At 58.2% G+C, this 27,894-nt stretch overlaps 1 protein-coding gene across 2 annotated transcripts in view; it reads left to right on the plus strand.

The window, feature by feature from the left end:
• The window catches only part of MYO7B (myosin VIIB), an 88,927-nt gene that overhangs the window by 50,975 nt on the left and 10,058 nt on the right, over positions 1-27,894 (plus strand). The window contains exons 20-39 of one of the 2 annotated variants that reach the window (XM_055078692.1): positions 341-559; positions 1,370-1,540; positions 2,423-2,632; positions 2,752-2,919; positions 5,909-5,986; positions 6,135-6,262; positions 11,418-11,544; positions 13,853-13,972; positions 15,243-15,416; positions 16,015-16,242; positions 17,536-17,703; positions 21,265-21,382; positions 21,470-21,596; positions 22,670-22,836; positions 23,789-23,970; positions 24,890-25,020; positions 25,335-25,492; positions 25,651-25,804; positions 26,272-26,427; positions 27,293-27,398. In XM_055078692.1, the coding sequence (XP_054934667.1) occupies positions 341-559; positions 1,370-1,540; positions 2,423-2,632; positions 2,752-2,919; positions 5,909-5,986; positions 6,135-6,262; positions 11,418-11,544; positions 13,853-13,972; positions 15,243-15,416; positions 16,015-16,242; positions 17,536-17,703; positions 21,265-21,382; positions 21,470-21,596; positions 22,670-22,836; positions 23,789-23,970; positions 24,890-25,020; positions 25,335-25,492; positions 25,651-25,804; positions 26,272-26,427; positions 27,293-27,398 (3,090 nt within the window). The remainder of the gene's footprint in view (positions 1-340; positions 560-1,369; positions 1,541-2,422; positions 2,633-2,751; positions 2,920-5,908; positions 5,987-6,134; positions 6,263-11,417; positions 11,545-13,852; positions 13,973-15,242; positions 15,417-16,014; positions 16,243-17,535; positions 17,704-21,264; positions 21,383-21,469; positions 21,597-22,669; positions 22,837-23,788; positions 23,971-24,889; positions 25,021-25,334; positions 25,493-25,650; positions 25,805-26,271; positions 26,428-27,292; positions 27,399-27,894) is intronic. The other variant, XM_024115012.2, reaches the window with a different exon arrangement.

The raw sequence follows: 27,894 nt of genomic DNA on the forward strand, positions 1-27,894 counted from the left end.
AGCCTGTGCTCCGCAACGGGAGAGGCCACAACAGTGAGAGGCCTGCGTACCGCAAAAAATAAAAAATAAAAAATAAAAAAATAAAAAGGCTTCCTTAGCACTAATTTCATGCCAGGCTCTGTTCTAACTGCTTTACACGTAGAAGTCATTTAATATGCTCGTATTCACAGGCACGTAAAATTTTAGCACTAGCGCTTTGCCGTAAAGCAGGTAACTGTCAAGCTAATTTGTGAGGACACCTTGCCCCTTGCTCTCTGTCCCTTCGGGAAGGCCTTTCTCTGCTCTGTGCCCTGCTGGGCCCAGGCCTCTCTGTGAGTGCCCATCCTTCTTGCCTCTGCAGGTCCTCCTGGGTTTTGAGCGTCTGCAGGCCATTGCCCGGAGCCACCTGCTGGCAAAGCAGTACCAGGCCATGCGGCAGAGGATGGTCCAGCTGCAGGCCCTCTGCAGGGGCTACCTGGTGCGCCAGCAGGTCCAGGCCAAGAGGAGGGCAGTGGTGGTCATCCAGGCGTATGCCAGGGGCATAGCTGTCCGGCGGAACTTCCGGCGGCAGAAAGCCAATGTAGGTGGGCACTGCCCTCTCGGGCAGGTGGGAGATGGCTGGGCCCAGGTGAGGGAGGGTAGGCAGGAGGAGTGAGCAGCGACATAGGGCTCTCACCAGACACTCCTGCCCCCTCCAGGTCCCGAAATACCAAGAGGAGCCTTTAAGAGAGTCCAGGCAAGAGAGGCGGGAGGGCAGGGAGCAGGGGAGTGGCGCCGAGATGCATATCCCTGCGTTTTGAAATTTCACCCTTGCGTGATTCCGTTTCCTCCACCCGGAGAGCACCTGAGACTCCACCTCACTCCTCAGAACTTGCTCATTTGGCAATGGTGATAAGGAAGAGGGCCTAGGATGAAGTCTGCCCCTGCTCCGTAGATGAAAATGGCTCCACGGAGCACAGTGCTAGTACAGTGGCCAGAGCAAGAAAGAGTGCAGAGCCCCAGACATGTCAGCAGCGTGTTCCTGCACCCACATGGCCCCGGACAGGCCCTCCCCAGGGCCCTCTCCCACGGGAGCCTTGGTGCTCTTTGTGAAGGGACCAGGTGGGCCTGAGTGGGTTTTGCAGCTAGGTTCTGGGGGTCTTCGGGCTTTGGCGTGGTACCCTGTGAGGGCAAGCAAGCATCTCCCCTCTCTGGACCTCTAATTATCCACTGGGCAAGGAGACGCCCAGGCTGGTTGATCTCCAGTCCCTCTCGCTTTTAAAACCTAGGATTTTCAAGGGAAATGTATTGATTTGGACAAATATGGCAGGAGGAGGTTTATTTGGCTTCCGGGAGGGGCTCGCCCCAGCCGGGCCTGTGGTAACCGTGGCCCCCCGGGGTGTCTGTGCAGGGGCCTCTGGTCATCCCCGTTGAAGAGCAGAAAAGCCCAAGCGCTGTCCCCAGCAGGAAGCGTAAGTCCATCTATGACACTGTCACCGACACGGAGATGGTGGAACAGGTGTTCGGCTTCCTGCCTTCGCTGACGGGCGGGCAGGAGGGCCAGGCCACGCCGCACGTCGAGGTAAGATAGGCCCTGCCGACCGAGCAGCGAGGGGGGCTCTGTCTAGGGGCCAACCTCTAGGCTTTACTGAAAAGCCAAGACCCAGCTCCGGGAGCCGATGGAGTAGGTAGGTGTTGAAGTGAGTTCTGCGGTCCTGGGTGAAGATGCAGAGAAGAGAGGAGCGAGGGTCTCCGTGGTCAAACCCTTTCAAGTTGAGCAGGTTTCTTACCTGCAAGGCTTCCTAGAGCCTTTACTGTGCGAATGTCATTGGGCTTTCAATCGGGCAGCGTTTCCCGCGTGCGTTTGGCCCCTGTCACGGAGCACCTCGGTGGCTGCTGCTCTGCAGCATGTGACCTGGGGACCCGAGGTAGAAAAAGCACGGCAGGAGGAGGCCGTGTCTGATGTGGGGGGGAGGAGGGGGCAGGAGAGGGCAGCTCCGGGGCTGTCCCGTTGACTCGCACGGCATCCTGCTCTGGGCCAGTGACCTAGGCGCCCCCCAAGGTGCTCATGCCTCCCCTCCCCCCGCCCAGGCTCCCCCCCCAACAAATCATCTGTGCAGTGCGGGCCGCCCGGCCCCCCCTCCACTGGAGGAGCGCTTGACAGAGCGAGCAGGAGGCGGGCAGGGAGTGGGGGGTGTCTGGAGAGCCCAGGTCTGCAGGCAGAGGGTGCCAGGTACCTGGGCCTTTCACACCGAGGCCCGCCCGGCACCCGGCAGCCCGCCAGGGGCCCGCCAGGGTGAGGGTTGGGGAGGTCCCCAACACAAGGGGCAGTGGATAATTCTGCACCCCGTCAATAACCAGACAGACCCTTCTTGGGACTCCCTGGCCCCCAAAGATGCACACGCTGCCAGGTCACACCTGAAAGGACAGCAGACCCTTGTCCCTCTCTCTCACTGGCACCCAGGATCTGGAAGAGAGGACCCAGAAGCTACCCGAGGTTGACCTGGACACGGTCCCCATGCTGGAGGAGCCCGAGGAGGACGCAGACGGCCTGGCCGGGTACACCTTCCCCAAGTTCGCCGTGACCTACTTTCAGAAATCAGCCAGCCACACACACATCCGGCGGCCCCTCCGATACCCTCTGCTTTACCACGAGGAGGACGCCGACTGCTCGGTACCTGGTCCTCTGGTTCCTAGTGGCTCAGGCCTCCCCCTGGTTCAGCGGGAACCAGGAACGGGCGGGACCCGGCGTGGAGCTGGGTTCCAGCCGGCGCTCTGTCCCCGTCTCCCCAGGCCGCCCTGGCTGTGTGGGGCATCATCCTGAGGTTCATGGGTGACATCCCGGAGCCAGTGCTCTTTGCCAGGAACACCCCGCATGGTGGCTCGGTGATGCGGCAGATCCATGACACCCTGGGCAGGGAGAGCAGTGCCCAGCCTCCGGCACACAGCGGATCCGCACAGGTGCGCAGCGGGCAGGGGCACAAAGGGCACACGCCCTTCCGGTGTCCCCAGGCCCCGGAAGCTGGCCTGGAGGGGGAGGCAAGACGTGGCGTGAGCATCAGCTGCTGGACCCAGGGGCCCCCGGGGCTTTTCAGTCTGGAATGGCGCTCAGGAGCTCCTGAGTCAGGCATTACACCCAGGACTTTGTGAATCATACAGTCCTCATAGGAGAGGATCTCCCAGGCTCTGAACCCTGGGTTTGACCTGAACATTGGACAGTAACACTAACAACAGATGTTATTACTGACTGGCGATGTGCTATGTGCCAGTTGTTTCTCTTCAGTTAATTTCCAGATGAGCCATCCCTACAAGGTAGGGATTATTAAGTTTATTGTAGCTAGAGAAACTGAGAAGTGAAGTGACTTGTCCCCAGATCACAGTGAATTCAAAGCCCACCTGAGACACTGCTGGGCTTTGAATCCATTCTGCTGAATTCAGAGACCAAGTTCTTTACCCATGTTCTGCCCTGTCCTCTGATGGAAGGTTAATTCACATCCATTTTTGGTCAGAAGTCCTCCCTAAAGCCCTGGTTTCATGATGTCATCTTAGTGGAATTAACCAAAATAGTCCAAAGGAATGACACAGCAGTGATAGCACTCGGGCCCGCCAGCATTGGGAGCCCCACGATTGCCTATGATTCTGTCACCAATTCCAATGTATGTGGATATTTCCCCACACCAAGAATTCCCAGCACCAGCTGGGTGTCCTACAATTCAACTCAATCCTGACACCATCTGCCTGGAGATAGCGTCTGATTCCACAGATGAAGGGCTCCGTCCTTCAAGACGATCCCTGCTTCAGCACAAGTCCAGACTGTTCCTCATTTGCTGACCCACTGGCTATAATCAGAGGTTCCCACGACACCCTCCTTGGGTATCATTTGCGAGAGCGGCTCAGAGAATTCAGAGCAACATTTTACTTACTACATTACTGCTTTATTATAAAAGGATACAACTCAGAACAGCCAGATGGGAGAGATGCATAGGGCAAGGTGTGGGGAAATATTAAGACGCTTCCATGGGGAATTCCCAGGTGGTCCAGTGGTTAGGACTCCACACTTTCACTGCCGAGGGCCCGGGTTCAATCGCTGGTCGGGAAACTAAGATCCCACAAGCCCCACGGTGCAGCCAAAAAATAAAAAATAAATACTAAATAATAGGAAAAAAAAAAAAAAAAAAGAAGCTTCCATGCCCTCTCCAGGCACCACTCTCCCTAAATCTCCAAGTGGTCACCAACCTGGAAGCTCTCTGAACTCTGTTCTTTTGGGTTTTTACGGAGGCCTCATTACATAGATACGATTGGCAAAATCATTGGCCACTGAGCCAGTTGAATTCAATCTCCCGCCCCTCCTCCCTCCCCTTGTCCCCTGGCAACCAGACCCACCCTTAGGTGCTTTCCAAAAGTCACTTCATTAACATAAAAATACACCTTTATCACAGGAAATTCCAAGGGTTTTAGGAGCTCTGTGCCAGTAATGGGGAAGAAGACCAAATATGTATTTCTTATTAGAAATCACAATATCACAGTGCCCCGTACCTCAGCTCAGATAGCTGTGAGGTCCTGTGTGCAGACCAACAGCATAGACATCTAAGGGAGTCTGCAGCCTGGCATCACGTGGCCAGATCTGGTCCAGGGGTTACATGGAAGTTGCCAAGCTCGAGCCCTGACTCCCTGACCTCTAGAGATGTGGGCTCCGCGGAGTGTAACAGTCATTCATTGCTGTGTAATAAATTACCCCCTAAATTTGACAGCTTGAAACAGCCCACATTCGTTATCTCAGACAGTTTCTGAGGGTCAGGAGAAGCTTAGCTGGTTAGTTCAGGCTCAAGGTCTCTGGTGAGGTTGCAGTCAAGCTGTCATCTCCAAGCTCGACCGGGGCTATGGGATCTGCTTCCGAATGGCTCCCTCACGTAGCTGCTGGCGGGAGACCTCAGCTCTGGCCACCTGGGCCTCTCCATGGTGCTGCCCGAGTGTTCTCACATATGCTTCCTCAACAATGAGTGACCTCAGAGAGACAGCAGGAAGGAAGCTGCAATGCCTCCATGCCACAGTGGGTGAGAATGTCAGGAGGCAGGGGCCACTGGGGGCCACCTTGGAGGCTGGCCTCCTCTCAGGGAGGGGACGCTGGGAGGTGGTCCAGCCATTGGCACCTCTGGAAGGTGTGCACAGGGAGGACTGGCTACCCAGAGGTCAGATCTCAAGTGTTCCTTCCTGCACATTTATTAAGCACCCACCGTGTGCAGAGGAGCAGTTGGCTGAGTGAGCCCTGCCCACCCTCGCTCGCCAGCCTAACGTGTTTTATGTTTGTCCCCGGTGTGGCAAACCAGTTTTAGCCCAGCCAGAAGCTGCTGCCCAGCCCTGGACCCGGTCCCACACTGAGCTCTAATTTTGGCAGCAACTTCTCATGACACCATCAGGACAGGGTGTGACCCCTGCCTAAGGAGACCAGCAGATCATGATGGCTGGGGGCAGACCCCTCCCCACCCAGCCTGGGCCCCGCAGCTTAGAATCTTCTGATCTCTGGGAAAGCCCCTTCCTTGCAGTGGGTGGAGTGTATTCCAATTCATCCACCAAATTGTCACAGAGAATGACCATAGCCTGGGGCTGTCCTGGGCACCTGGGCTCAGACCCAGCCCGCTTGGCTGGCGAGAGGTCCAAGCTTTGGAATCAGAACAGTCCTGAGCCCTCCCAGAGGGCGGGCGACCGGCCGAGCAGCTTTTGTCCAGTTTCTCACTTTCCCTTGTCTGTTTCCTCGCTCAGCTGTGAGGATGGCATGCACACCTGTCAGTGCTGCACAGCTCGGTCAAGATGAGGGGCTGCTCGGTGCTTTGTGAATCGGCTGGGAAACGGCTGGGGGATCTGGAGACTAGCCCCACCCTAGGCACTGTTGGGTCAGAGTGGGAGGTGCTACCCCAGCTCACCATCCCTCAAGAACTGTCTCCATCCACAGAGGCCCAACCGCAGGGACAGAGGGACCAAGGACATCTCCTCCACGGAGCTGAAGCGGTCCTCCAGGGTCACGGGCCAGGTGAGCCCAGGGACAGGGGACCTGGGCCTGTCCCCAGCTCTGCCGCCCGCTGGCTGGCCTGCGGCAGCATTCCAGGCTTTCGCCCGGTTTCCTCCTTTGCAAATGGGAAGAATCTCAGCTGTCCTGACTGCCACCTTTGGGTTTCAAGGTGGCCGGCCAGCTGAATATCGGGGAAGAGGCATTTGATCCTGACGACCCCATCTCAGACCGACCCATGTCCAATCTGGAGAAGGTGCAGTTCATTGTGGGCTACGCCATCCTGCGGCCCAGCCTCAGGTCAGTCCCCACCCCCGTTGCCCCCCATTCAGAACATGGGAACCCTCACTGGCTCTCAGCCCGTGGCTGCAGCCCTATCCTGCTCCCTACCCTGGGGCCTGCAGGTGGGGTCTCAGGACAGCAGACGTTATCGTCAAGGGTTCTCTATTTGCTCTGCGTTAAAACCCCTGGGTGAAACCCAGTTTTAGGAAGACAGATTCATCATGGGCTGGTGATTCATTTGATAACCAGCTTTAATGCAAGTCCGTTTAAATGGACAAGTCCCTCATTTGTGTTATATATATTTTGCTTTATATACAATTTGCTTTACAAGAATTGTGTTTTTATACAAATTTAAAGAACCATGTATACTGCTTTCAGGGACAGACTACTGTATCTCAAGGGTTCACATATTTTAAGTTATTATTTTTCACCAAATTGGGGGAATTTGGGGCATTATTTCTTCAAATGTTTTTTTTCTACTTCATTCTCTCTCTCTTTTCCTTTGAACTCTAATTAAACATATGGAAGACTTTTATATTATCCCTCACATCCCTGAGGGTCTGTTCATCCCTGCTTTCTTTTTTTCTCCTCTGTTCTTTAGATTAGATAGTTTCTGTTAATCTATCTTCACATTCACTGATTTTTCTTTTATCTTCCCCAGTCTGCTATTATACCCATCCAACATTTTTTTTTAATTTCAGATATTATATTTTTCAATTCTAGAGTTTGCAGTTAGTTCTTTTTTTGTTTTTTGTGGTACGCGGGCCTCTCACCGTCGCGGCCTCTCCCGTCGCGGAGCACAGGCTCCGGACGCGCAGGCTCAGCGGCCACGGCTCACGGGCCCAGCCGCTCCGCGGCGGGTGGGATCCTCCCGGACCGGGGCCCGAACCCGCGTCCCCCGCATCGGCAGGCGGACTCTCAACCGCTGCGCCACCAGGGAAGCCCCGGTTAGTTCTTTTTTATAGTTTCTGTTGCTCTGCCAAGATATCCTGTTTGTGCATTCACTATGAGCATAGTGTCCTTTACATCTTTGAGCACAGTTATGGTAGTTTTTAAACCTTTTCTGATAAATCCAATATCTGGTTCATCTTGGGGCCAGTTTCCACTGATTGCCTTTTCTCTTGAGAATGGTCATGTTTTCCTGTTTCCTCATATGTCCAGTACCTGACTGTTATTTTCTCAGAAATCTGGTACTTTGGGGTTGTATCCTGGACATTTGGGGATGATATGTTTAGAGACTCTAGAATCTGTTGTTCTCCTTCAGAGAGGGTTGACTTTTCACTTTGGCAGACAATTAACTTGGGTGGATTCAAACTCTGTCTCCCTTTGGTGAGCAGCAGCTGGAAACCCTGTTCAGTTATTTTAGCCTTTGCTGGACTACCTGGAGTCTGCCCCACACACGTGTAGATCAAGGGTGAGCCAGAGATTCAGGAAGATTTTATATGCAAAATGTAGGACTCCTCTTCTTTGCTTGTCTTCATTACAGGATTTCTCTTTTCACTTTCAACTGCTGTGGGTACCCAAGCTCTGTCTTCTGGTTCTTCAAGCCAGTAAGACTAGTGCTTTAGCTGCCTGCATGACACTAATGTGGCAACTCTTCCAACGTAGTTGGTTCTACTGGTAATTCTCTCATGGTTAGTCCTCACTAGCCACCACACCCTCCAACATGGCAGACCCGTATGAGATGATTGTGGGTTCTTCAGATACCCCGTAGGCACTTCCGTGCAGTCCTGACCCCAGCTGGGGCCAACACTGTCTCAGGGATCCCTTGAGATTCTCTGTCATCTCTAGCCCCTAATGGAACATACCACAGCCTCTTAACCACTGGCACCTTCTGGAATGATGGTTGGCCTGCTTGCGTGGATCCCAGCAAGAGGCCTGAAGCCCAGCTCCTTCCATGGCCTCCTCTTGGTCAACAGACACCCATCCACGCTTGCCCCACCAAACAGTACAAGTGCAATTCTCAGCTCCTGACTGTTCTTTCTCCATCTTGCCCATCAAGGGTGGCTTAGACTTCTCTAGCAGGAAGCAGACACTAGTGTCTTGTTCATGGAGACCCCCAACTTGTATCTCCAGGGGACACAAACGAAGCACTCTCAAGAGCTCTGTCATCATGTCCCATTCCAGTACCCTGGGGTGGTCCAGTGGGCTGCTGGGGCTCAGCATGCCTCAGATGGGGAGTGAGATGGGTCCCGTCTCTGGCAGACAGTCCCCATCTCCATTAGCAGTTCTCCTGGGTCCCCCTCACTCCCCCTCACTTAGATGTAGGGAAGATGAGCCAGAGATCTCTCTACTCCCATGAAGTCGCTTCCTGGCTGGACTGGTTCTGCCATCTTTTAGTAAATCCTACAAGAGTGTATCTCTTTAGAATATTGAGTATTATCATCTGTTTATCCTTGGCTTTGGAGTCTTAGCCAAATTCCAAGACAAAGCAAATGCCCCACTTCACATCTAGCCACACGTTTGATAAATGTTTATTAAATACCTGCTCAGGGCCAGGCCCTGGCCTGTGGGCTGGGGATGCAGAGATGAAGGCAACGTGTCTCTGCCCTCAAGGAGCCCATCCTTTAGTTGGGGAGCATGGGAGGACCCGGAGACCCACAGTAACTGCCCGTGCTAAGGTGGTGATCCAGTGGGGGCACCGAGAAAGAGTAGGGCCGGGGTGGTGGGACGGAGGAGTGGTGTTCGCTAGACAGAGGGAGAGGGTGAGCAGGGTCACAGAGTTCTGAAACAGCCTGAGGGTCTGGAATTCCAGGTGATTTGTCCCAGCTGGGGCCCGGAGTTTGAATTCAATCCTTAGAGCGCAGGGAAAAGCTTTAAGAGAAGACCATGATCATAGATGACTTCCAGAAAGATCTTCCTGGCAGTGACATGGAGGGATGGAGCCTGGGGTTGGGAGGCCAGGAGAGGGCAGCTGCAGAGCTGATGAGGGAACCCAGGGAGCAGAAGTGGAGAGCAGGGGACAGAGAAAATTTCCAGGAGACAGAGAGTAGGATGTGGTGGCTGATGGGTGGAGTCTGGGGTCGCCCCCAGGTTTCCCGTCTGGGTGAGTGGTTGACGGCAGTGCCTGCAGAGGCTGCAGAAGGAGGAGGTCTGCTGGGACTGACTCTACTGGCCCAGGAAAGCTGGCCGTGCACGTCTCCTCTGAACTCTGTGGTCAGCAACGTGACATTGGTAGCTTGAAATCAGCATTGGTGGGACTATTTACACCACAGAAATTGGCAAATGCAATGAATTTCAGGGTTTTTTCCCCCAGAAGAGTTGGTTGTTAAACATTTAGGAGTATACCACTGAGTAATTAGGGGAAAGATGCTGGCCTCTGGATGGTTGGAGAGGCTAATGGGACACTTTTATAAGTTGATAGATGCGGGAGTCCAGCTCCTGCAGGTCCAGGAATACCCGAGGGATGGACAGCATCGGCGAGGGGAAGTTAAATAATTCAATAACACTGTGTATGTGCAAGCGTGGTCTCTCTCTATTTTCTCACAGTCAGGTTTATATACCCTAAGTGATTACATCATCAGGTGTTTAACTAAAACCTCAGAAGATATTTATAATAGATTGTACCTAACATTTCTAGATGTACTTTTAAAGTAATTCTAAAGGTTCTCAAAACATCATTGTTTTTTCTTAGAGTAGGTTCAATCCGTACTAATAACAAAGCCAAGCTAATATGTAACAAGCCATTAAAAGAAACTATGAAGGAGGAAGTTTCCTAAACTTTCCTATGTGTCCCAGAGGTCCGCATGGACAAGTCTTAACAATGTACCCCTAAATCATCTACGATGTATTTCACAATTTAATCTATCACTGTGTTCTTCTGGGCGAGAAGCCTTGTCTGAATGGACGAGTCAACAATTCCAATGTTGGCAGTCGACTCTGTATGATTAATTTATCCTTATACCAGAACCAACAATACCCATAATCATTTATTACTCCCATGTAGGGCCATTGTTTTTTTATTATTGGTGTTTTCCATAGAAACAACCCTACATTTCCAGGTGGTTTGTTTTTTCTCCCACCAGCCAGGGGCTGTTGTTAAAAAGTCCCAATTCGTAGGTTTTGCTTTGGGAGGGGGAAGAGGATGTTTTACACGGTTAAGCTTGGGACAGGGGGCAAATCCCCCATGTACTTCTCCAAGGCAGAAGCACAAAATTACAAAACAGCTCAGAAAACAGATCAGAAGAGATGCAGTCAGCTTCCTGGGCGCAGCACTGCCCTGCAGCGCTGTCTTGGTGTTGTTCCATGACCCTGTCATGGCACAGAGGCTCCAGGTTGGCTTCCAACAGATAGAGGCTTGAGTCAGCAAGCCTGTGGAGGCTTGAGTGGAGGAAAGCCCCTTCCCCAAGAGGACACAGAGAAGAGAGGCTCTTGAGCCTGTGGGAATGGGAACTGATCAGGAGGTGAGGAGTTGAGGGGTTCTCCCTCGAACTCCCCACTCTCCTCCCTGCAGTGGCAGGGTGGGGGGGCTGCATTCAGGGGAAGGCGGAGGGCCTCTAGGCAGAGGGAAAGGTTTGAAATAACTGTGAGGTTGGGGAAAGGAGCAGATCAGATTGGGCTGATCTACCAGGAGCAGGGCTTTGGCTGGAGACCCCTGGGCCCTCCCTGTAGCTGTGGCCCACAGCTGGAGGGTCAAGGTGCTGTGGGCAGATTGGGTGAGGGAGGGAGCCAAGGCCCAAGGGGCCGAGAGGACTGACTGGGGGGACGGAGGGCTGAGGCCTTGGGAAGACAGCAAACAAGGGCTGTCAGGAGCAGGGGTGCAGAGGGATTTCCCTGGTGGTTCAGTGGTTAAGGATCCGCGCTCCCAATGCAGGGGGCCCGGGTTCGATCCCTGCTCAGGGACTAGATTCCGCGTGCCGCAACTAGGACCCAGCACAGCCAAATAAATAAATAAATATTAAGGAAAAAAAAAGAAGTGGGGCCACAGAGCCCACTGGGGAGACATTGGAGGGAGCACAGTCCTGGGAGATGACAGGGTCCACGGTGGGCCGGGATGTGACAGGAAGGTGAGGGCGTGCAGCAAAAGCAATTGGAGGCGAGGAGGCTGGCGGTCCCCCTGCAAACATGTCTGCCCCCAGGGGTGCAGAAAGAGCTGTGTGCCCGTGCGCCCCGTCTCCTCTTCTCCCCCAGAGCCAGCCCCCTGCCTGGCCTCCCAGCGCTCCGTGTCTTTCAGGGACGAGATTTACTGCCAGATCTGCAAGCAGCTCTCGGAGAACTACAAAACAAGCAGCCTGGCCCGGGGCTGGATCCTGCTTGGCCTGTGCCTGGGCTGCTTCCCGCCCTCCGAAAGGGTCATGAAGGTGGGGAGGGCCGGGGGCAGGGGCTGAAGGCGGGGGCAGCAAGGGCGGGCCCGGGGCCCTGGAGCAGGTCCAGACATCCTAACCCACACATGGCTCAATTCTCCCGCTCCTGCAGGCCAGGATGGGTATCAGTGCCTGGGCTCCTTTGAGCCTCAGTTTCCCGTCTATAAAAAAGGATGCTCGGGCTTCCCTGGTGGCACAGTGGTTGAGAATCTGCCTGCTAATGCAGGGGACACGGGTTCGAGCCCTGGTCTGGGAGGATCCCACATGCCGCGGAGCAACTAAGCCCTTGAGCCACAACTACTGAGCCTGCGCTTCTGGAGCCTGTGCTCCGCAACAAGAGAGGCCGCGATAGTGAGAGGCCCGCGCACCGCGATGAAGAGTGGCCCCCGCTCGCCACAACTAGAGAAAGCCCTCGCACAGAAACGAAGACCCAACACAGCAAAAAAATTAATTATAAAAAAAAAAAAAAAAAAAAAGGATGCTCCTTCCAACCCCTAATCAGGATCTGCAGGGTCATCTTACCTGGGCTCAGTCACCAGAAACCAATGAGACAATGGGTGCAGTGGGCACTGAAAAGGCAAAGGAGTCTGAGGAGTGGGCACCAACCAGAGATCGGCTGCAGCATCTCTCTCTAGGCCTTAGAAATAACAAGGGAGGTGCTTTCAAGTGTTGGAGGCCCCAGCCTTTGCTACTCTAATATACCTTTTGGTTCTGATGATAAAAGTAATATGTAGGATATGAAGAAAGTCTAGAAAGAAAATAAAAGTCAACCCCACACCCAGAGGTAACTTATGTTACAATTCCTGGCCCTTTGTGGTGTGATAGGGTCATACTTGGAATCACATAGAAAACAATCTCACTACCTCTTGTCCCTTCAGGGACAGCAGGAAGTATGGTCACCCTGGCCATCTGCCCTGGGCCCTGGGCCACCCTTGACACCAGTAAACCCTTCCAGGCTGCATCTCCTCAAAGAATCTCTCTGAGAAACAAAAACTTTTCAATGCCTTGTTTCAGAATCTTGTCAAACATATTTTGAACATCGGCTCTCCTGCAGCTTTCACTTATCTTATGTGTCTTCTCATGTCATAAACTGTTCCCAAATGGCAGTGCTAATACCATCTGTTAGCACTGTCCCAGTGCGTATTTCACTCATTGATGGACATTTAGGATCCATCTTCCAATTCCCCATCACCATGAACACCACTATGATTAAAAACTATAAGGACTTCCCTGGTGGCGCAGTGGTTGAGAATCCACCTGCCGATGCAGGGGACACAGGTTCGTGCCCCAGTCCGGGAAGATCCTACATGCTGCGGAGTGGCTGGGCCCGTGAGCCATGGCCGCTGAGCCTGCACGTCCGGAGCCTGTGCTCCGCAATGGGAGAGGCCACAACAGTGAGAGACCCGCGTACCACAAAAAAAAAAAAAAAAAAAAGAATCCACCTGCCAATGCTGGGGACATGGGTTCGGGCCCTGGTTCGGGAAGATCCCACATGCCGCGGAGCAGCTTAGCCCCTGCGCCACAACTGCTGAGCCTGTGCTCTAGAGACAGCAAGCCACAACTACTGAGCCTGCACACCACAACTACTGAAGCCCACGCACCCTAGAGCCCATGCGCCACAACTACTGAGCCCGCGTGCCGCAAATCCTGCAGCCCACATGCGCTAGGGCCTGCGTGCCACGACTACTGAGCCCACGTGCTACAACTACTGAAGCCCGCGTGCCTAGAGCCCGTGCTCTGCAACAAGAGAAGCCACCACAATGAGAAGCCCGCACATTGCAATGAAGTGTAGCCCCCGCTCGCCGCAACTAGAGAAAGCCCATGCACAGCAACGAAGACCCAATGCAGCCAAAAGACTAAATAAATAAAAAAAAACTATATATCTACCTTTATCATAGGTTTGAATTATTAAGTCGAAGAGTATGTACATTTTTAAACTATGTACTATTTAAAAATATTGACAAATGACTCCTCAGAAATGCCATGCAATTGATATTTCTTCTCACAGTGTGAGAGCCCCGTGTCAATGCACCTTTGCCAACACTATTATCATTTTTATTTTCATTTAAAATTTTTTTCCAGTTTTATTGAAATATAATTGACATATAATATTGTTCAAGTGTAGGGTGTACAGTGTAGTGCTTTTACATAGGTGTGTATTGCAGAATGATTGCCAGGTAAGGTTAGTTAACACATCCAACATCCATAGTTACAATTAGTATCACAGTTTCTAGAATCTGGACAGTAAGTAGAAAGTGTCCTCTGTTCTAAGTGTCTTCGTCCCCTTCCCTTTCTCGCCCACCAGTATCTGCTGAACTTCATTGGTCAAGGGCCAGTCGGCTACGGGCCCTTCTGTGCTGAGCGCCTGAGACGCACCTGTGCCAACGGGGTGCGCACGGAGCCGCCCTCCTGGCTGGAGCTGCAGGTAGGGGCGAGAGACGGTCCGTGTGGGGTGGTGCCCAGCCGTCATGGCTCTTCCAGCACAGCTCATGGGGCTGCCAGCAGGAAGTGTGTGCTCCGGGCCCGTCCACCGCCTTCTGTGCCAGTGGTCCCTGTGAGCCTCCCCAGGCCTGGTCCAGCCTTCAAAATTGCACCCTCGCCACCAATCTAAATCGGCATTCCTTTAGGGCCCTACCAGCTGAAGGGGAAAGTAAGTCTACTTGGTTCCTTAGCTGCAGGGTGTGAGTGGCTGCTTAAAGCGTTACCCCTACCGAGGACATACGCATTTTATATGGCCAACCAAGGCTGTCTGCCATGGTGGCAATGTTGTTTGTGTCACCTGTGAGTTCCTGCAGTAACCTCAGGAAAGGTCCTTCAGAAGCAGGCAGGGTTGAGGGGACACCCCTGCCCCCCACTATACCTGCAGCTCCTGAAAGGCACTCACTGTCTGTGCCCCATGGTGCCCTATACCAGGGTAACCTCCCGCCACAGCCCCTCCCATCCTCGCCCTGCCACCCAAGTCCACAGGGCCTCCCCCCTTCCACCTTATCTACCTGCTCTGCACGTGAGCCTTGGAGTTGCATGTGAACTTGCCTTAGCGGCGTGGTGGCACTCGTGCCCTGCTGTACACAGAGAGGAGCAGTGGCTTCCTTGGAGCCAACATGTTCCAGAGTACGAGACCCAGCCACTGCCGAGAGCTTTTTGATTTTCTGTGATTCTGAGTCACCCAGCCAAAGCTCAGGGATCTCATGTTAAAATTGGGCCTTACGGGCTTCCCTGGTGGCGCAGTGGTTGAGAATCCGCCTGCCGATGCAGGGGACATGGGTTCGTGCCCCGGTCCGGGAAGATCCCATATGCCGCGGAGCGGCTAGGCCCGTGAGCCTGTGCGTCCAGAGCCTGTGCTCCACAACGGGAGAGGCCACAGCAGTGAGAGGGCCCGAAAACCGAAAAAAAAAAAAAAAAAAATTGGGCCTTCCGCTTGCCGGCTGCATCCCAGGGACGCAACCCTGGCCCAGTCTGTCAGTTCAGTAGCAGATGTCCGTTGGCCAGGACTTTTGTTAACTCCCTGCCGAACCGTGTGGGGCTTCAGAAGGCCCCTCCCCCTGGAACCCACGGGGATGAGCCAGCAGGGGCAGCGGGTAGGGAAGAGGGGATGGTGGACCGGCCTCCCATCCCAGGGTTCCGGGAGCACCAGAGCCGGCAGCTGAGTCCAGGAGCCTCCCGAGTAGAGGACCTGAGTCTTCGTCTGTCCCCAGGCTGTCAAGTCCAAGAAGCACGTCCCGATCCATGTGACCTTGGCAACTGGAGAGAGCCTGACCGTCTTGGTGGACTCGGCCTCGACGTCTCGGGAAGTCTGCCTGCACATCGCCCACAAGCAGGGCCTCAGCGACCACGTGGGCTTTTCCCTACAGGTTGCCGTGTACGACAAGGTACTGGCCAGGGGGGTCCCGTCCACCACCCGCCTGTCAGCCTAGCCACCGCTCGCCTTGCCGGCTGCCAAACAGATACGAACACAAACTCCCGCTCACAGACATGCCTCCTAACCAGGCAACCTGCCCTCCTGCCCCAACACTCATGCGCTCAGCCCAGTGGCTGTACCTCGGCCCCAGACGGTGTCACAGGCACACCTGGTAGGTCCCCTGCCATGCCCACATCCTGCTCCAAGCCCCCAACGCCGGGGAGCTCAGACTCCCATGTAGCAATGCGGAGGTCACACCAGCACTGCCCCACCTGAGCCCCACATCATCTCCCCACCAGATGCCCTGACGCCCACGCCCACAGCCTCAGACCGAGACGTGCTCACGCCAACCAACCAATCAGAGTGTTCCGACCCCGTCACGTGGGCATGTGCCGCCTGTGGGCGGGGCGAGCGTGGGGCAGCGTTGGGGGGGTGGTTGACAGGCCGCGCCCCGTGGGGAGGAGGCCCTCGGGCGTCCAGCGGGCTCTTGTCCTCTGCGTGCCAAAGGCAGGTGGGGCGGCCTGACACGCGGCAGTCGCTCACCCCTGCCGCCTCGATTCTGGCCTCAGTTCTGGTCCCTGGGCAGCGGGCGCGACCACGTGATGGACGCCGTGGCCCAGTGTGAGCAGCTGGCCCGGGAGAGGGGCGAGAGCGAGCGCCAGGCGCCCTGGCGCCTCTACTTCCGGAAGGAGTTCTTCACCCCGTGGCACGACTCCCGGGAGGACCCGGTCAGCACCCAGCTCATTTACCACCAAGTCCTCCACGGAGTCTGGTCCGGCGAGTACAGCTTCGAGAAGGTGAGGGGACCGCGGCCGTCAGGGCCCTGAAGACCCACCCATCAGACAGCCTGAGGAAGCGCCCTGTTCCAGCGCAGGGGCGGCGGGGACAGCAAGGCAGCTGGGCTGTGGCCACCAGGGATGCCCGGGGGAGCGCGGAGGGCAGGCGGCCAGGGGAGAGGAGTGGGACCGGGGTGGGGGGGGCGTCCGCCAGTGCAGGTCCCTGGGCCCCTCTGGGCGCAGCTGGCCCTGCCCGGCCGCCTCCATCTCGTCCCTCAGCCATAGGTTTGCTCAAGCCTCTGGGGTTTGGGGCACCTGCAGCAGGTGGGGAAGCCCTCCCATCAGCCCCAAGCCCACCTGGTTTTACCACGGCAGCTGCTTATGGGGCAGCAGGGCCTGGGGGTCAAGAACATGGCCTTGGAGCCCCAGCACTTGAGTTCAGGTCCCACCTGGGCCTCTTCCTGGCAGTGTGACCTTGGAACGTTAGGTCACCTCTCTGAGCCTCTGGCCCTTATCTGGAAAGTGCAGAGTCACCTGAGCTTTCTGTATGTTTGTGAGACTCGAGTGAAGGGAGCTCGTGCACCTGAAGTCCTAGGGCAGCACTGCACCTGTTCAGTGGGTGCAGACCTCCCGGGCCTGAATCGGAGGATGCTGCCCTGGAGGTCGGAGGCAGCCATGGCAGTCCTGGAGGCCTGCCTGGAATGGGGCAGTGGGCAGGGAGAGGCAGGGGCGAGGGGAAAGGGGGGCCCAGAGGACAGGCAGCTAGGTGGCCGGGCGAGGTTTTGGTCTCCCGGGAAGAGCAGGGCAGCTTGGAGCAGGAACCCTGCTCTGTGCTGTGCATGCTGGTGCCTTACACAGGCTCCCACCCACATGAGTCCTGCAGAGGCCAAACAGGGGTGGCCACTGGTCACCTTTGCCCAGTGAGGACTGGAGGAGACAGGGTAAAGGCCTCACCCAGACTCACCCCCCTCAGACAGCAGTGTTTGGGGCTCCACCCAGGCCTCAGAGCTCCCTCCCACACATTCTCTGGCTCCGGAGGGCTGAGAGAGGGGCAGAGGGGATCCCCCCTTGTCCTCAGGCAGAGGCCCCGCAGGGCTCAGGCCAAGGCCGCTGGGAGGTCCCTGCTTGCCAGCCTGAGCCCAGCCCGCGTCGGCGCCCAGTCGGGGCCCGCGGAGGTTCTGCCGCGTTGGGGGAGGGGCAGATCCTGCCTAGCGGAGGTGGCTGGTCACCTCTGCTGTGCCGGGGTGAGAGCGTCCTGGGGGAGGGTGGGCTCTCAACGCCCCCCCCCCGTTGTGTGTCCCCCGGGCTGTGCAGGAGGAAGAGCTGGTGCAACTGCTGGCCCAGCACTGCTCCGTGCAGCTCGGCGCCTCGGTGGGGAGCCAGGCCGTCCAGGAGCTGCTGCCCAGCTGTGTCCCCCACAAGCTGTACAGGACCAAGCCCCCAGAGAAGTGGGCCAGCCTGGTCATCGCTGCCCACGCTGAGGTCAGCTCCCCAGAGCCTGTGCACTCGGGCCGTGCAGCTCTTTTTGGGGGCCCTGGGTGTGTAGAGGGGTTGGAGACCCCATTACAAGTCCCCACTCATGGGGGGTTGGGAGACTAACTTGCCGCTCAGCAGAGCCCCGTCTCTTCAGGTTTAAAGAGTCTCGTTCAGGTCCACTCCCTCTGACAGGCCCGTTCCGTCTTCCCTCCTCCTTCCAACGTGGCATCCTGCATAGGTCAGGGCAGCTCAGCCCCGCACTGGTCTCCACTGCAGAGTCGGGCTGGGCCCTGGCCTTCCGGCGCAAGAGGGCATCCCCAGCTGCTGACCGCGAGCACGCCCTTGCCTCGGCACCAGTCCCGCCCCGTGAGGCCCCATCCTGGCCCCAAGCCTTACGGTGTCCCCTTGCTGGGCCCTGTGTGCCCGGGGCTGGCTCTGGACAGCAGGGAGGGCTGCCCGTCTTCTACCCCTGCTTGGTCAGCCCGCACCAAGTGAAGGCGGCTCCCGGAGGCTCACAGCCTCCTCCCCAAGCCTCTACCTGCACCTCCCAACACCCACTCATGTTCTCGGGATCACCCGCACCAGCGGAGGTTTCTGCGGCTCCTGAACTTCCACCCCAAGAGGGGACAAAGACAGGCTGTCTGATTCAGTCCCCCTGTCTCTCTTCCCCTCCCCACAGGGCTGTCCCAAACCCGCCCCTCTGTCAGAGCCTCCTTCCTCATAGGGTGCTTTGCTCTGCAGTGTGGCCTGAGGGTGCAAAGGCATCTCTGAGGACCTGGCTGGCTGGTGCAGCTGCTGCAGGAGAGCTGTGCACGTGGGGTTACTGAGGATACAACCCTTTGGTTAATGCCTCCCCTGCGTTAACTTGCGCTGGGGGCCAAGAGAGAACACGACAGGTAGTGGGAAATCCGAAGGCAGCCTGGCGCCTGTCTGTCAGGGGTTGACAGCCCGGTGGCAGGGAGATAAGCCCCGGGGCAGCGGCAGCAAGGGCCATCCAAGTGCGGAGAAGGGCAGGGAGGATGGGATGACCAAGCAACACGCTTTCCATTCGGGCAACACAGAAGGGGGTGCTCAAAGTGGGGCCGCAGACCAGGGTCCTGTACGCCTGCGGCGGGGGACGCAGCTTGCTCTTTCCGGCTCTTAGGCTGTCACAGAGCACAGCCCTTAGGAAAGGCTCTAAGAAGTCCTGCAGGACAGAAGCCTGATGGTCGTACCCAACGTTCCCCACACAAGCTTGACCACACATGTTCTGTTCCACAAGGCAGTGGCTGGCATCCCCTGGGGACGATCCTTGAAAGGGAATTTGGGGAAGCAAACCCTGTTGGTGGTTTCTGTTGTTTCCCAGCCTGAGTGGATGTGTTTACGGGGGAGAGACCATGGATGTTTTAGGGCTAGTACGAGACGGAGGGGAACAAGAGAGGCACACAAGCCCAGATGAACATGAGTGAGAAGTGGCTTCGTAATTTGGGAAGGGGCAGTTGGGGTGAGAGTAAAGAATTAGGAAATTCACACCACACTTTTTCCAAAGTGGACATAGTTTCACTGGGTTTTTTCCATTAAACTCTTAAAACCTGGGCATTACCAAATCAACCAGAAAATACAGACAAATACAAAAACAACAGGGAAATCACCAATAATATCACATCAAAGAGCTCACCCCTCTTAAGCTTGTGGCGTGTGTCCTTCTAGACTGCCTTATTCACATGTACACAACGGAGACATGCATATGATTGGAGTGAGAGAAACACGCCTTTTCTTTTTTTGGCTGAGTTGGGTCTTCGTTGCTGCGCACGGGCTTTCTCTAGTTACGGCAAGCGGGGGCTACTCTTCCTTGCAGTGCTCAGGCTTCTCATTGCAGTGGCTTCTCTTGTTGCGGAGCACGGGCTCTAGGCACGCGGGCTTCAGTAGTTGTGGCACACGGGCTTAGTAGTTGTGGCTCGCGGGCTCTAGAGCACAGGCTCAGCAGTTGCGGCGCACGGGCTTAGTTGCTCCGAGGCATGTGGGATCTTCCTGGACCAGGGCTCGAACCCGTGTCCCCTGCATTGGCAGGTGGATTCTTAACCACTGCACCACTAGGGAAGCCCAAAACATACCTTTTTAAAAAATAAAAGTAGGATTATTATTAGATAACTTTAAAACATACTTCTTTACTTCACTTAATAGTTTGTGGCCCTACTTCTGTGTCACTAAATACCGATCTCTCTGTTTTTAAGGGCTGCATAGGACTGTATTCATGAGTTATAATTCACTTCACTGATTTCTACTGATGAATGTTAAGGTCATGCCCCATTTTTCACTGTTAAAACAGCAAGGTGAACCTCTTTGTAGATACAACTTGTGTATGTTTGCCGGTTATTTCATCAGGATCAATTTCTAGAGAAGGGATTTCAGAGTGTGTGAATGTTCTAAAATCCTTGACACCCGTTGCATACAGCCAAGTCTCAGGCAGGATGTATCAATTTACATCCCCCAATCCAGTATCTGAATGTTACCCAACCACCTTTTAAAGCAGGAACAAGAGAAATAACATTTTATTCAACAAACTAACAAGAAAGCTCAGTTGGATGTTACAGCCAGCGATGAGCACAGAGCAGTGAGATGGGGAGAGGAAAGGGTGCGGGTGGGGAAAAGGCGAGGACGGAGGAGGAAGGAAGGTGAGACCAGACTTGGTGGGGGGTGGTTTGAGGTGAAGGTCCCTGAAAGATGCCTCCCAAACGTGCAGAGGAAGAGCTCCGCAGAAGAGAGGCAGAGAGGGGCACCAGCAACACACAGACACACACACCATGGTTGGCCTTGGGCACGGAGCAACCTGCAGCCCCTTGAGGCCAGTGTTGGCGAGAGCCCTCCTGAGCCCGCAGACGGGGGCCCGCAGACGGGGGCCCGCAGACACCTGCACGCGACCTTCACAGTCTTCCAGGCTGAGGCAGCGAGCAGGAGCCTGGCCCTACAGCCTCCGGAGCTCTGATGCTGAGGAGGGGAAAGCCTTCCTTCCTTCTCACGACCGCCGGTGCGGGGTCCTCCCCAGCCCACCAGAGCCTCCCACCCAGCCCTCGCCGGCTCTGGCCTGGCTTTAGGCAGAGGCTTCACAGAATGATCCAGCAAATGAGCACCCTGGGCGCTGGGTGAGTAGTTAGGTGGGGGTCGATGAGTGATGGAGGTGACACATCATCGTGTCCTCCGAGCAGGCAGCATACACCCAGAAGCAGGCCACGCCACTGGCCGTGCAGGAGCAGGTGGTGGACACCGCCTGCCTGAAGTGGCCGCTGCTCTTCTCTCGGCTCTCCTTCACGGTCTTCCAGGCTGAGGCAGCGAGCAGGAGCCTGGCCCTACAGCCTCCGGAGCTCTGATGCTGAGGAGGGGAAAGCCTTCCTTCCTTCTCACGACCGCCGGTGCGGGGTCCTCCCCAGCCCACCAGAGCCTCCCACCCAGCCCTCGCCGGCTCTGGCCTGGCTTTAGGCAGAGGCTTCACAGAATGATCCAGCAAATGAGCACCCTGGGCGCTGGGTGAGTAGTTAGGTGGGGGTCGATGAGTGATGGAGGTGACACATCATCGTGTCCTCCGAGCAGGCAGCATACACCCAGAAGCAGGCCACGCCACTGGCCGTGCAGGAGCAGGTGGTGGACACCGCCTGCCTGAAGTGGCCGCTGCTCTTCTCTCGGCTCTTTGAAGTCACCACGCTCTCAGGTAACGGTGTCCGACCGGGTAAGAGGGTGCGGCTGGGCCCACACCCCGGGCCAGCCCAGGCTTCACACTTCTGTCTCCTTCCGCCAGGCCCCCGACTGCCCAAGACTCAGCTGATCTTGGCTGTTAACTGGAAGGGGCTGTACTTCCTGGACCAGAAGGAGAAGATGCTCCTAGAACTCTCTTTCCTAGAGGTCATGAGCCTGATCACCAACAGGTGGGTGCCCTGAGGGAAGAGGCCCCAAATCTCTCTCTCCCCACAACCTCAGCCCTTGGGGGCTGCAGGAGAGATGGAGAGGAGGAGGGACATTGTCCCTGGGAGCCCGGCTGGCTCATACCACATCACACGTGTGGTGTGAGGGCCGCCGGATCGGGACCCACCTTCCACTGTCCCAGGGCCAGCACTGTGTCTGCACATCACGCGTCGCCTTCTCAAGCTTCCTTTAGAACCCAGCCCCGCTGGAAAGGGGCACATAAGCTTGCAGCCTCCAGGGTGTACGTTCACCTGTAGGCTCCTTCCCTTCTCACGGCGGGGAACCACTCACTCGGAGGTGCCAGCCATCTGGGAGAGGGAGCGAGGGACAGGGCTGCGTGTGCAGGGCACAGAACAGCACGAGGGCGGCCTTGCACGCCTGGGGGGACCTCGGACGCCCTGGCCCTGTGCTCTCTATGGCTCTCACCTTCTGAGAAGGCCTCCATGCCCTTCGGGAAGGCCTGCTTGTGCCCTGCCAGAGCCCCTGCTTGGTTAAAGCACAGCCCAGTGTGGCATGGCCACGGTGGTCATTACCAGTGTGTGCAGGGCGCAGGCTGGCCACTACTTACTGAGGCTGACCGTGCTGGGCGCTCTCTGCTATGCCAGTAAGTCCCCCCAGCACCCCCAGTCTGCAGATAAATAAACGGAAGCACATAGAGGCTGGGCAGCTCGCCCAAGCTCATCCAGGCTGGTGCTCCATTTCAGCGCCACCATTCTTTGCGGTGGCCCCGTGGTGGCCCTCCACGCTGGCCACCACCTTGCCGGCCCGGAGCGGACCCCACAGACTGGGGCTCAATACCACCACTGCGTCTGGAGCCCATGGGAGCCTAAGCTCTGGCCCACCTGCCCACACACACAGCGGGGCCTGGGACCGGGGCAGACTTGCTCTCAGCCCCTGGTCCTGCCGTGGCTCTGGACTCGCTGCTCGGTTTCCTCATCTGTAACTCAGGCGGGTCACCCCTCCGAGGCTGTCGAGGGGCTGACCCGAGGGGGGAGTGGAGTAGACCTCTGGTCACATTGCCCCCTTTCCCCCTCAGGGAGGCCCAGGGTGAGCAGAGGCTGGCGCTGTTCACGCTGCACGAAGAGGAGTTCGAGTTCAGGTCCCCCAGCAGCGTGGCCATCGCCGAGCTGGTGGCCATGTTTCTGGAGGGCTTGAAGGAGAGGTCCGTGTTCGCCATGGCCCTGCAGGACAGGAAGGCCACAGGTACCCAGCCAGGTGGGGAGGGGACCCGGTGAAGGTGGGTGGCTGGCTCGTACCAGGTCCCGGTGGTCACGTGGCAGGCGGGGCACCAGGCCTCGAGCAGAGAGAAGGGGAGAGGCCACCGAGCCCTCGGGGGGCAGCGGTAGGCAAGGCCTTCCATGTGCACGATGAGGGGACTCCAGGAGGGGTCTCAAACCCTCCAAAGTGAAGCGCGCTGAGGGCTGTCCTCGTGCCGGAAGAGAACAGCTGGGCCACCCGCCCGTGCCTTGCATACCGTCCCCACAGCTGCCCTGTTGTCCCATTTTACAGGCAAGGACTGGAGGCTCAGAGAAGGGACGCAGCTTGTCCAGGGCCACACAGCTCCGGAGGGGGGTTGGGGGCGGGGCGAGCCCGGGCAGTCGAGTTCTCGGCCACGGCTTCCCGGAGCTCGGCTGGAAATCAGGCCTCAGGAGGGAGGGGGCAGGGGAGGGCTGTGCACAGGGTCTCAAGTGCAGCAAGAAACGTCAGCAGAAGCTTTGCCCCTGGGGCCCATTCCATCCTCACAACAGCCCCAGGAGGGAGGGGTGACTTTCTTCACGTTACGGTTGAGGAAACCGGCTCAGAGAAGTCGCCCAGCTCCGGGCAGGCTTGGTGACTGCCAGCTGGGATGCTGTTCCCTTGGTCCACCGGCTTGCCAGCCGTCTCGTGGTCAGTCGTCTGAGCAGGTCTCCCCAGCTCCTGCCAGCCCAGGCTCTGTGCCCCTGTGGCCCCTGAGGGCCACAGCTCTGGGAATCCCACCACCAGCTCACGGTCAGGGCAGCCTTGGACCCACTTCTCGGCGCCTCCGTTTCCCCACCGGCCAAAGGAGACGGCCCACAGGACGCCAGCACAGCCTGTGGCCTCCGCTGGGCCCTTGGGAAACGGTGTCTTCTCTGCCCCGTGCGTGTGTGTGTGTCCGTGTGACCTGGATTTGTAGAGGATGCCACCCTCCTGCCCTTCAAGAAGGGGGACTTGCTGCTCCTGACAGAGAAGCAGGGGCTGCTGGCCTCTGAGAACTGGACCCTGGCCCAGAATGACAGGACCAAGAAGACAGGGCTGGTGCCCACGGCCTGCCTCTACACCATCCCAACGGCCTCCAAGCCCTCGGCAGAGCTGCTGGTAACTCATATGCTCCCCTGCCCTCAGCTGGGCACCCGTGGACACCCGGGGAAGTGGCCGAGATGCCCGGCCTGGGGTCCTAGCTCAGGGGCCGGGGACCCACCTCACGGATCCTGGGCCTCACGTCAGCTCTGCCAGCCCCGTCGTCCTCCTGGGGGGATGGAGAGGCAGGAAGTGCTCGTGCAGTGAGTGCCCGGCGCGGCGCTCGGCATTTAGCAGGTGCTCAATCGGGGGGTGTTCCTTGCACCCCTCCCACCAGGGAGTGTCCTGGGGATGCATCCGTCCTTGTCTCAGCTTCATTTAAACCCTGACCCAGGGGGGCTCAAGCCTCCCCACCCCGGATGGCCACCCCACCCCAGCGCCCAAGACCAGCCCCCCAGGGAGACAGGCAGACAGGGCTTCCAGCGCGCATGTATCGAGTGCCAGCTGCGTGCCCCGCGCCTGCAGTACAGGATCGAATACGGTAGTATCTCTGCCCTCAAGGAGCACTGGGACGAATGACGACTCGATGGCAAGTGAACGAAGTGCCACCAAGAAGGAGTACCTGCTGTTATGGGAGCAAATCCTAGGGCGGGGGCTTGCCCTGTCTGGGAAGGTGTCCCTGAGGGACTGGCACTTGTGCTGAGGCCGGAAGGAGATCGGGGGCCAGGCTGGCAGGGTCAGGGTGAGAGATGTCCCTGAGGAGAGGGGCCCCAGGGAAGGGGAGCGTGGTGGGCCTGAGAGCCCTCCTAAGGGAAGGGAAACAGGCTCAGAGACGCTGAGTCACTGACCCTGGGTCACACAGCAGGTGACACAAGAAGGGTAGACTCAGGCCTATCCAGCCCCGTGGTCCGGCCCCTCCCGAGTCTCTGAGGCAACCAGGCCAGGAGGAGCTAGTGGGCAGGGGCTCCTGGACACCCACAGACCCGTGCCCTCACAGAGCTTGCTGGCCATGCCACCAGAGAAGCGGAAGCTGGCAGCCCAGGAGGGGCGGCCCGCAGAGCCGGCCCCCGAGGAGCAGCCTGAGGAGAAGCTGCACACCCTGGAGGAATTCTCCTATGAGTTTTTTAGGTGACTGCCCTGCCCACGCCCAGAATCCACCCCAAGCAGCCTCTCTCCGCTCCCCGGGGGCTGGAGGCCGTGAGAGCAGGTGCACTGCCCGCCTGGCCTCGCTGGGCAGGGAGGGGACCCTCCGACCCTCCCACGACCACCCCTTTTCTGAGCTGAGTGCTGCGGGCACAGAGGGCATCCCCGTGGGGACCTGCGCTGGAGCCTGGGGCCCCCTTGCCACTGTGTGCGCGTGGCTCGTGGTGGGGAGGGGACAGAGAGGGGCACGGGCAGAGGAGGCGTGAGGAGGGCCCTCACCCCGCCTCGATCCCTGACAGGGTCCCAGAGAAGGAGACGGTCAGCAGAGCCGCGCTGCCCCTGGCCCGGCCCCGGGGCCGCCTGTGGGCCCACTCAGCCGAGCCGCTGCGGCAGCCTCTGCTCAGGCGCGTCCACGCCGACGCCGAGCTGCGGGACGTCGCCTGTCGGATCTTCATCGATATCCTTTCCCGGCCAGCCTGCCCCAGCCCCGCAGCCCGCCCGCCAGGGGGCCGGATCTCCCAGGGCACAGCGCTGCCCCGGGGTCCGCGCGGGGCCGGGCTCGGGGCTCAGCGGTGATAGGCAGCCCCGCCGGCGCGTTCTCCTTGACGGCTGCACCCATCCTCAGGTACATGGGCGACTACCCCTCTCGGAAGGCCTGGACCTCCCTGGAGCTTACCGACCAGATCTTCTCGGCGGCCCTGCAGCAGGCGGCCCTGCAGGATGAGGTTTACTGCCAGATCCTGAAGCAGCTGACGCACAACACCGAGAGGTCTGCGGGGACCGCGCGGGTTGCCATGCCCAGGGCCCCCTCAGGCCTCGCCCCAGCCCCCGAGGCTGTGTCTACTGTTCAGAGGGGGAGGCGGCCCCTCATAGAGGCGACCCTCGCAGTAACGGTGGGAAGGTTGGGACCCGGTGTGTCCCTGACTTCCTGGGCTGGCCAGAGCGGGGGATGGGGGGGGCGGGGGGGGGCGGTGGGGGGGCAGACCTGGCCTGGGCCCTGCCTCTCCCCCTCTCTCCTTTGTCACCTGGGCAGGCCCTGGTCTCTCCAAACCTCAGTGCCCTACTCCACAAAATGGGCACAATAGCACCCCCTCCCCTTCTCGTGGGCAGGGAAGCCTTGGTGGCACTGGCAGCAGGGCAGCGGCTGCCTTGCCCAGGGCCTCAGGCAGGCCTCAGCTCACGGCATAAATCCTCAAAAGCCCCATCTCCCCGATTGCCTGGCTGGCCCGTGTGCAGGCACAGCGAGGAGCGGGGCTGGCAGCTGCTGTGGCTCTGCACCGGCCTCTTCCCGCCGGGCACGGCGCTGCTGCCCCACGCGCAGAAATTCATAGACACGCGGAGAAGGAAGGTGCTGGCCCCCGACTGCAGCCGCCGCATCCAGAGGGTCCTGAGGTGAGCCTGACAGCTCCTAGGGCCCCGGGAACGTCGGCTTGGGGGTGCCGAGGGGCCCCGCCGGCCCTCCAGGAGCTCATGGTCCAGTGGGGACACCCGCCAGTGGAGCCACACTCGGCTTCCTCTCAAGAAGCTGGTGTCAGTTTGCGGAGGCGGGACCAGGTCCCAGCAGCCGGGGAGGAAGATGGAGAGTGAGGCCCCAGAGGGTTGCAGGGCGGCCAGGCTGGTCAGTGGAGGTTTCTGGCCATGAGCTCCTCCTGCCCCCGTGGCTGCCTGTCCAGGGCAGAGAAGGAACTACCCTGAGGCCAGAGGATGACCTTGATGTCCCCAGCCACCTGTGTGTCCCCCTAGCCCAGCCCACAGTGGTTGAGCTCAGACCCATCCCTGCCAGCCCATCCTGCAGTTCCTGCCCGGCTCTGCCTGCCCTCCAGCCCTGGCTTGGTCTCCTGTGTCTGTGGGAGAGGGTGGGGTGACCTGGGGAGCAGACGTGACAGTGAGTGGCGGCCTGGGTCGCGGTGGGGAAGGTGGGTGTCCGCATCCCCACCCCCCGCCCAGCTGTGTGGGAATAAGAACACGACCCACCCTGCCTACTGGTGCCGGGCCCAGGACCCCTCAGCCTGGGTCCCCTCCCCATGTGTGTCCTCAGAACCTCGGGGCACCTGGGAGTGAGGCCAGGCTGGCCGCTGCTGCCTCCTCTAGGCCATGTGCCCAGCACCGCAGGCAGGGCAGCCCCCAGGGAACGGCGGTGGTCTCGGGGTTGGCTTTTGTTTTGTACCTGGCACAGAGCTTAGCTTAGAGGCTGGGGTCGGGCTGGGCCCAGGTGAGGGCATCGGGTGGCATGTGCAGCGTGCACTGTCTGCTCCAGGACGGGGCCCCGGAAGCAGCCCCCGCACCAGGTGGAGGTGGAGGCCGTGGAGCAGAACATCTCCCGCATGTGCCACAAGATCTGCTTGCCCAACGACACGAGCGAGGTGAGCCCCTGCACCCCCCAGGGACCCGCAGCCAGAGCAAGGTCCCTCCCCACGGGGGTCACCCGAGGAGAGCCGGGAGACACCGCCGGACACGGCTGTTTCCAATATAGAGTGGATGGTCTCCCCTTCGGCGCTCTCCGAGCCCTGCCCCGTCTCCCCCGAAACTGCCGCTTCGCCCCACCCCGGTCCCCATGAGCATGAACTGAGTGCTGGGCGCCCTCAGGTGCTCCGGGCCGCACAGGGGAGTGATGGGCCCCGGGGAGGCTGTAGTGCAGTCGGGAGTCCGGACGTCCCAAAGGTGTGGGGGGCATTCCAGGCCAGGCACAAGGGAGAAGAGGCCACAGGGCTGGGCAACAAAGCTGAGTCCCAGGGTCTGGGGGCCCCTCGGGCTTCCGACCCGGCCCTGGGACGTGGTGAGCAAGGGCCGCCATGGGGTGCCTGCGGACAGAGCCCAGTCGGCCTCTGGGGATGGCAGAGGGAACAGGTGGGAGGCGGG

The sequence above is a fragment of the Physeter macrocephalus genome, chromosome 2 (assembly GCF_002837175.3).
Source record: "Physeter macrocephalus isolate SW-GA chromosome 2, ASM283717v5, whole genome shotgun sequence".
NCBI lineage: Eukaryota > Metazoa > Chordata > Mammalia > Artiodactyla > Physeteridae > Physeter > Physeter macrocephalus.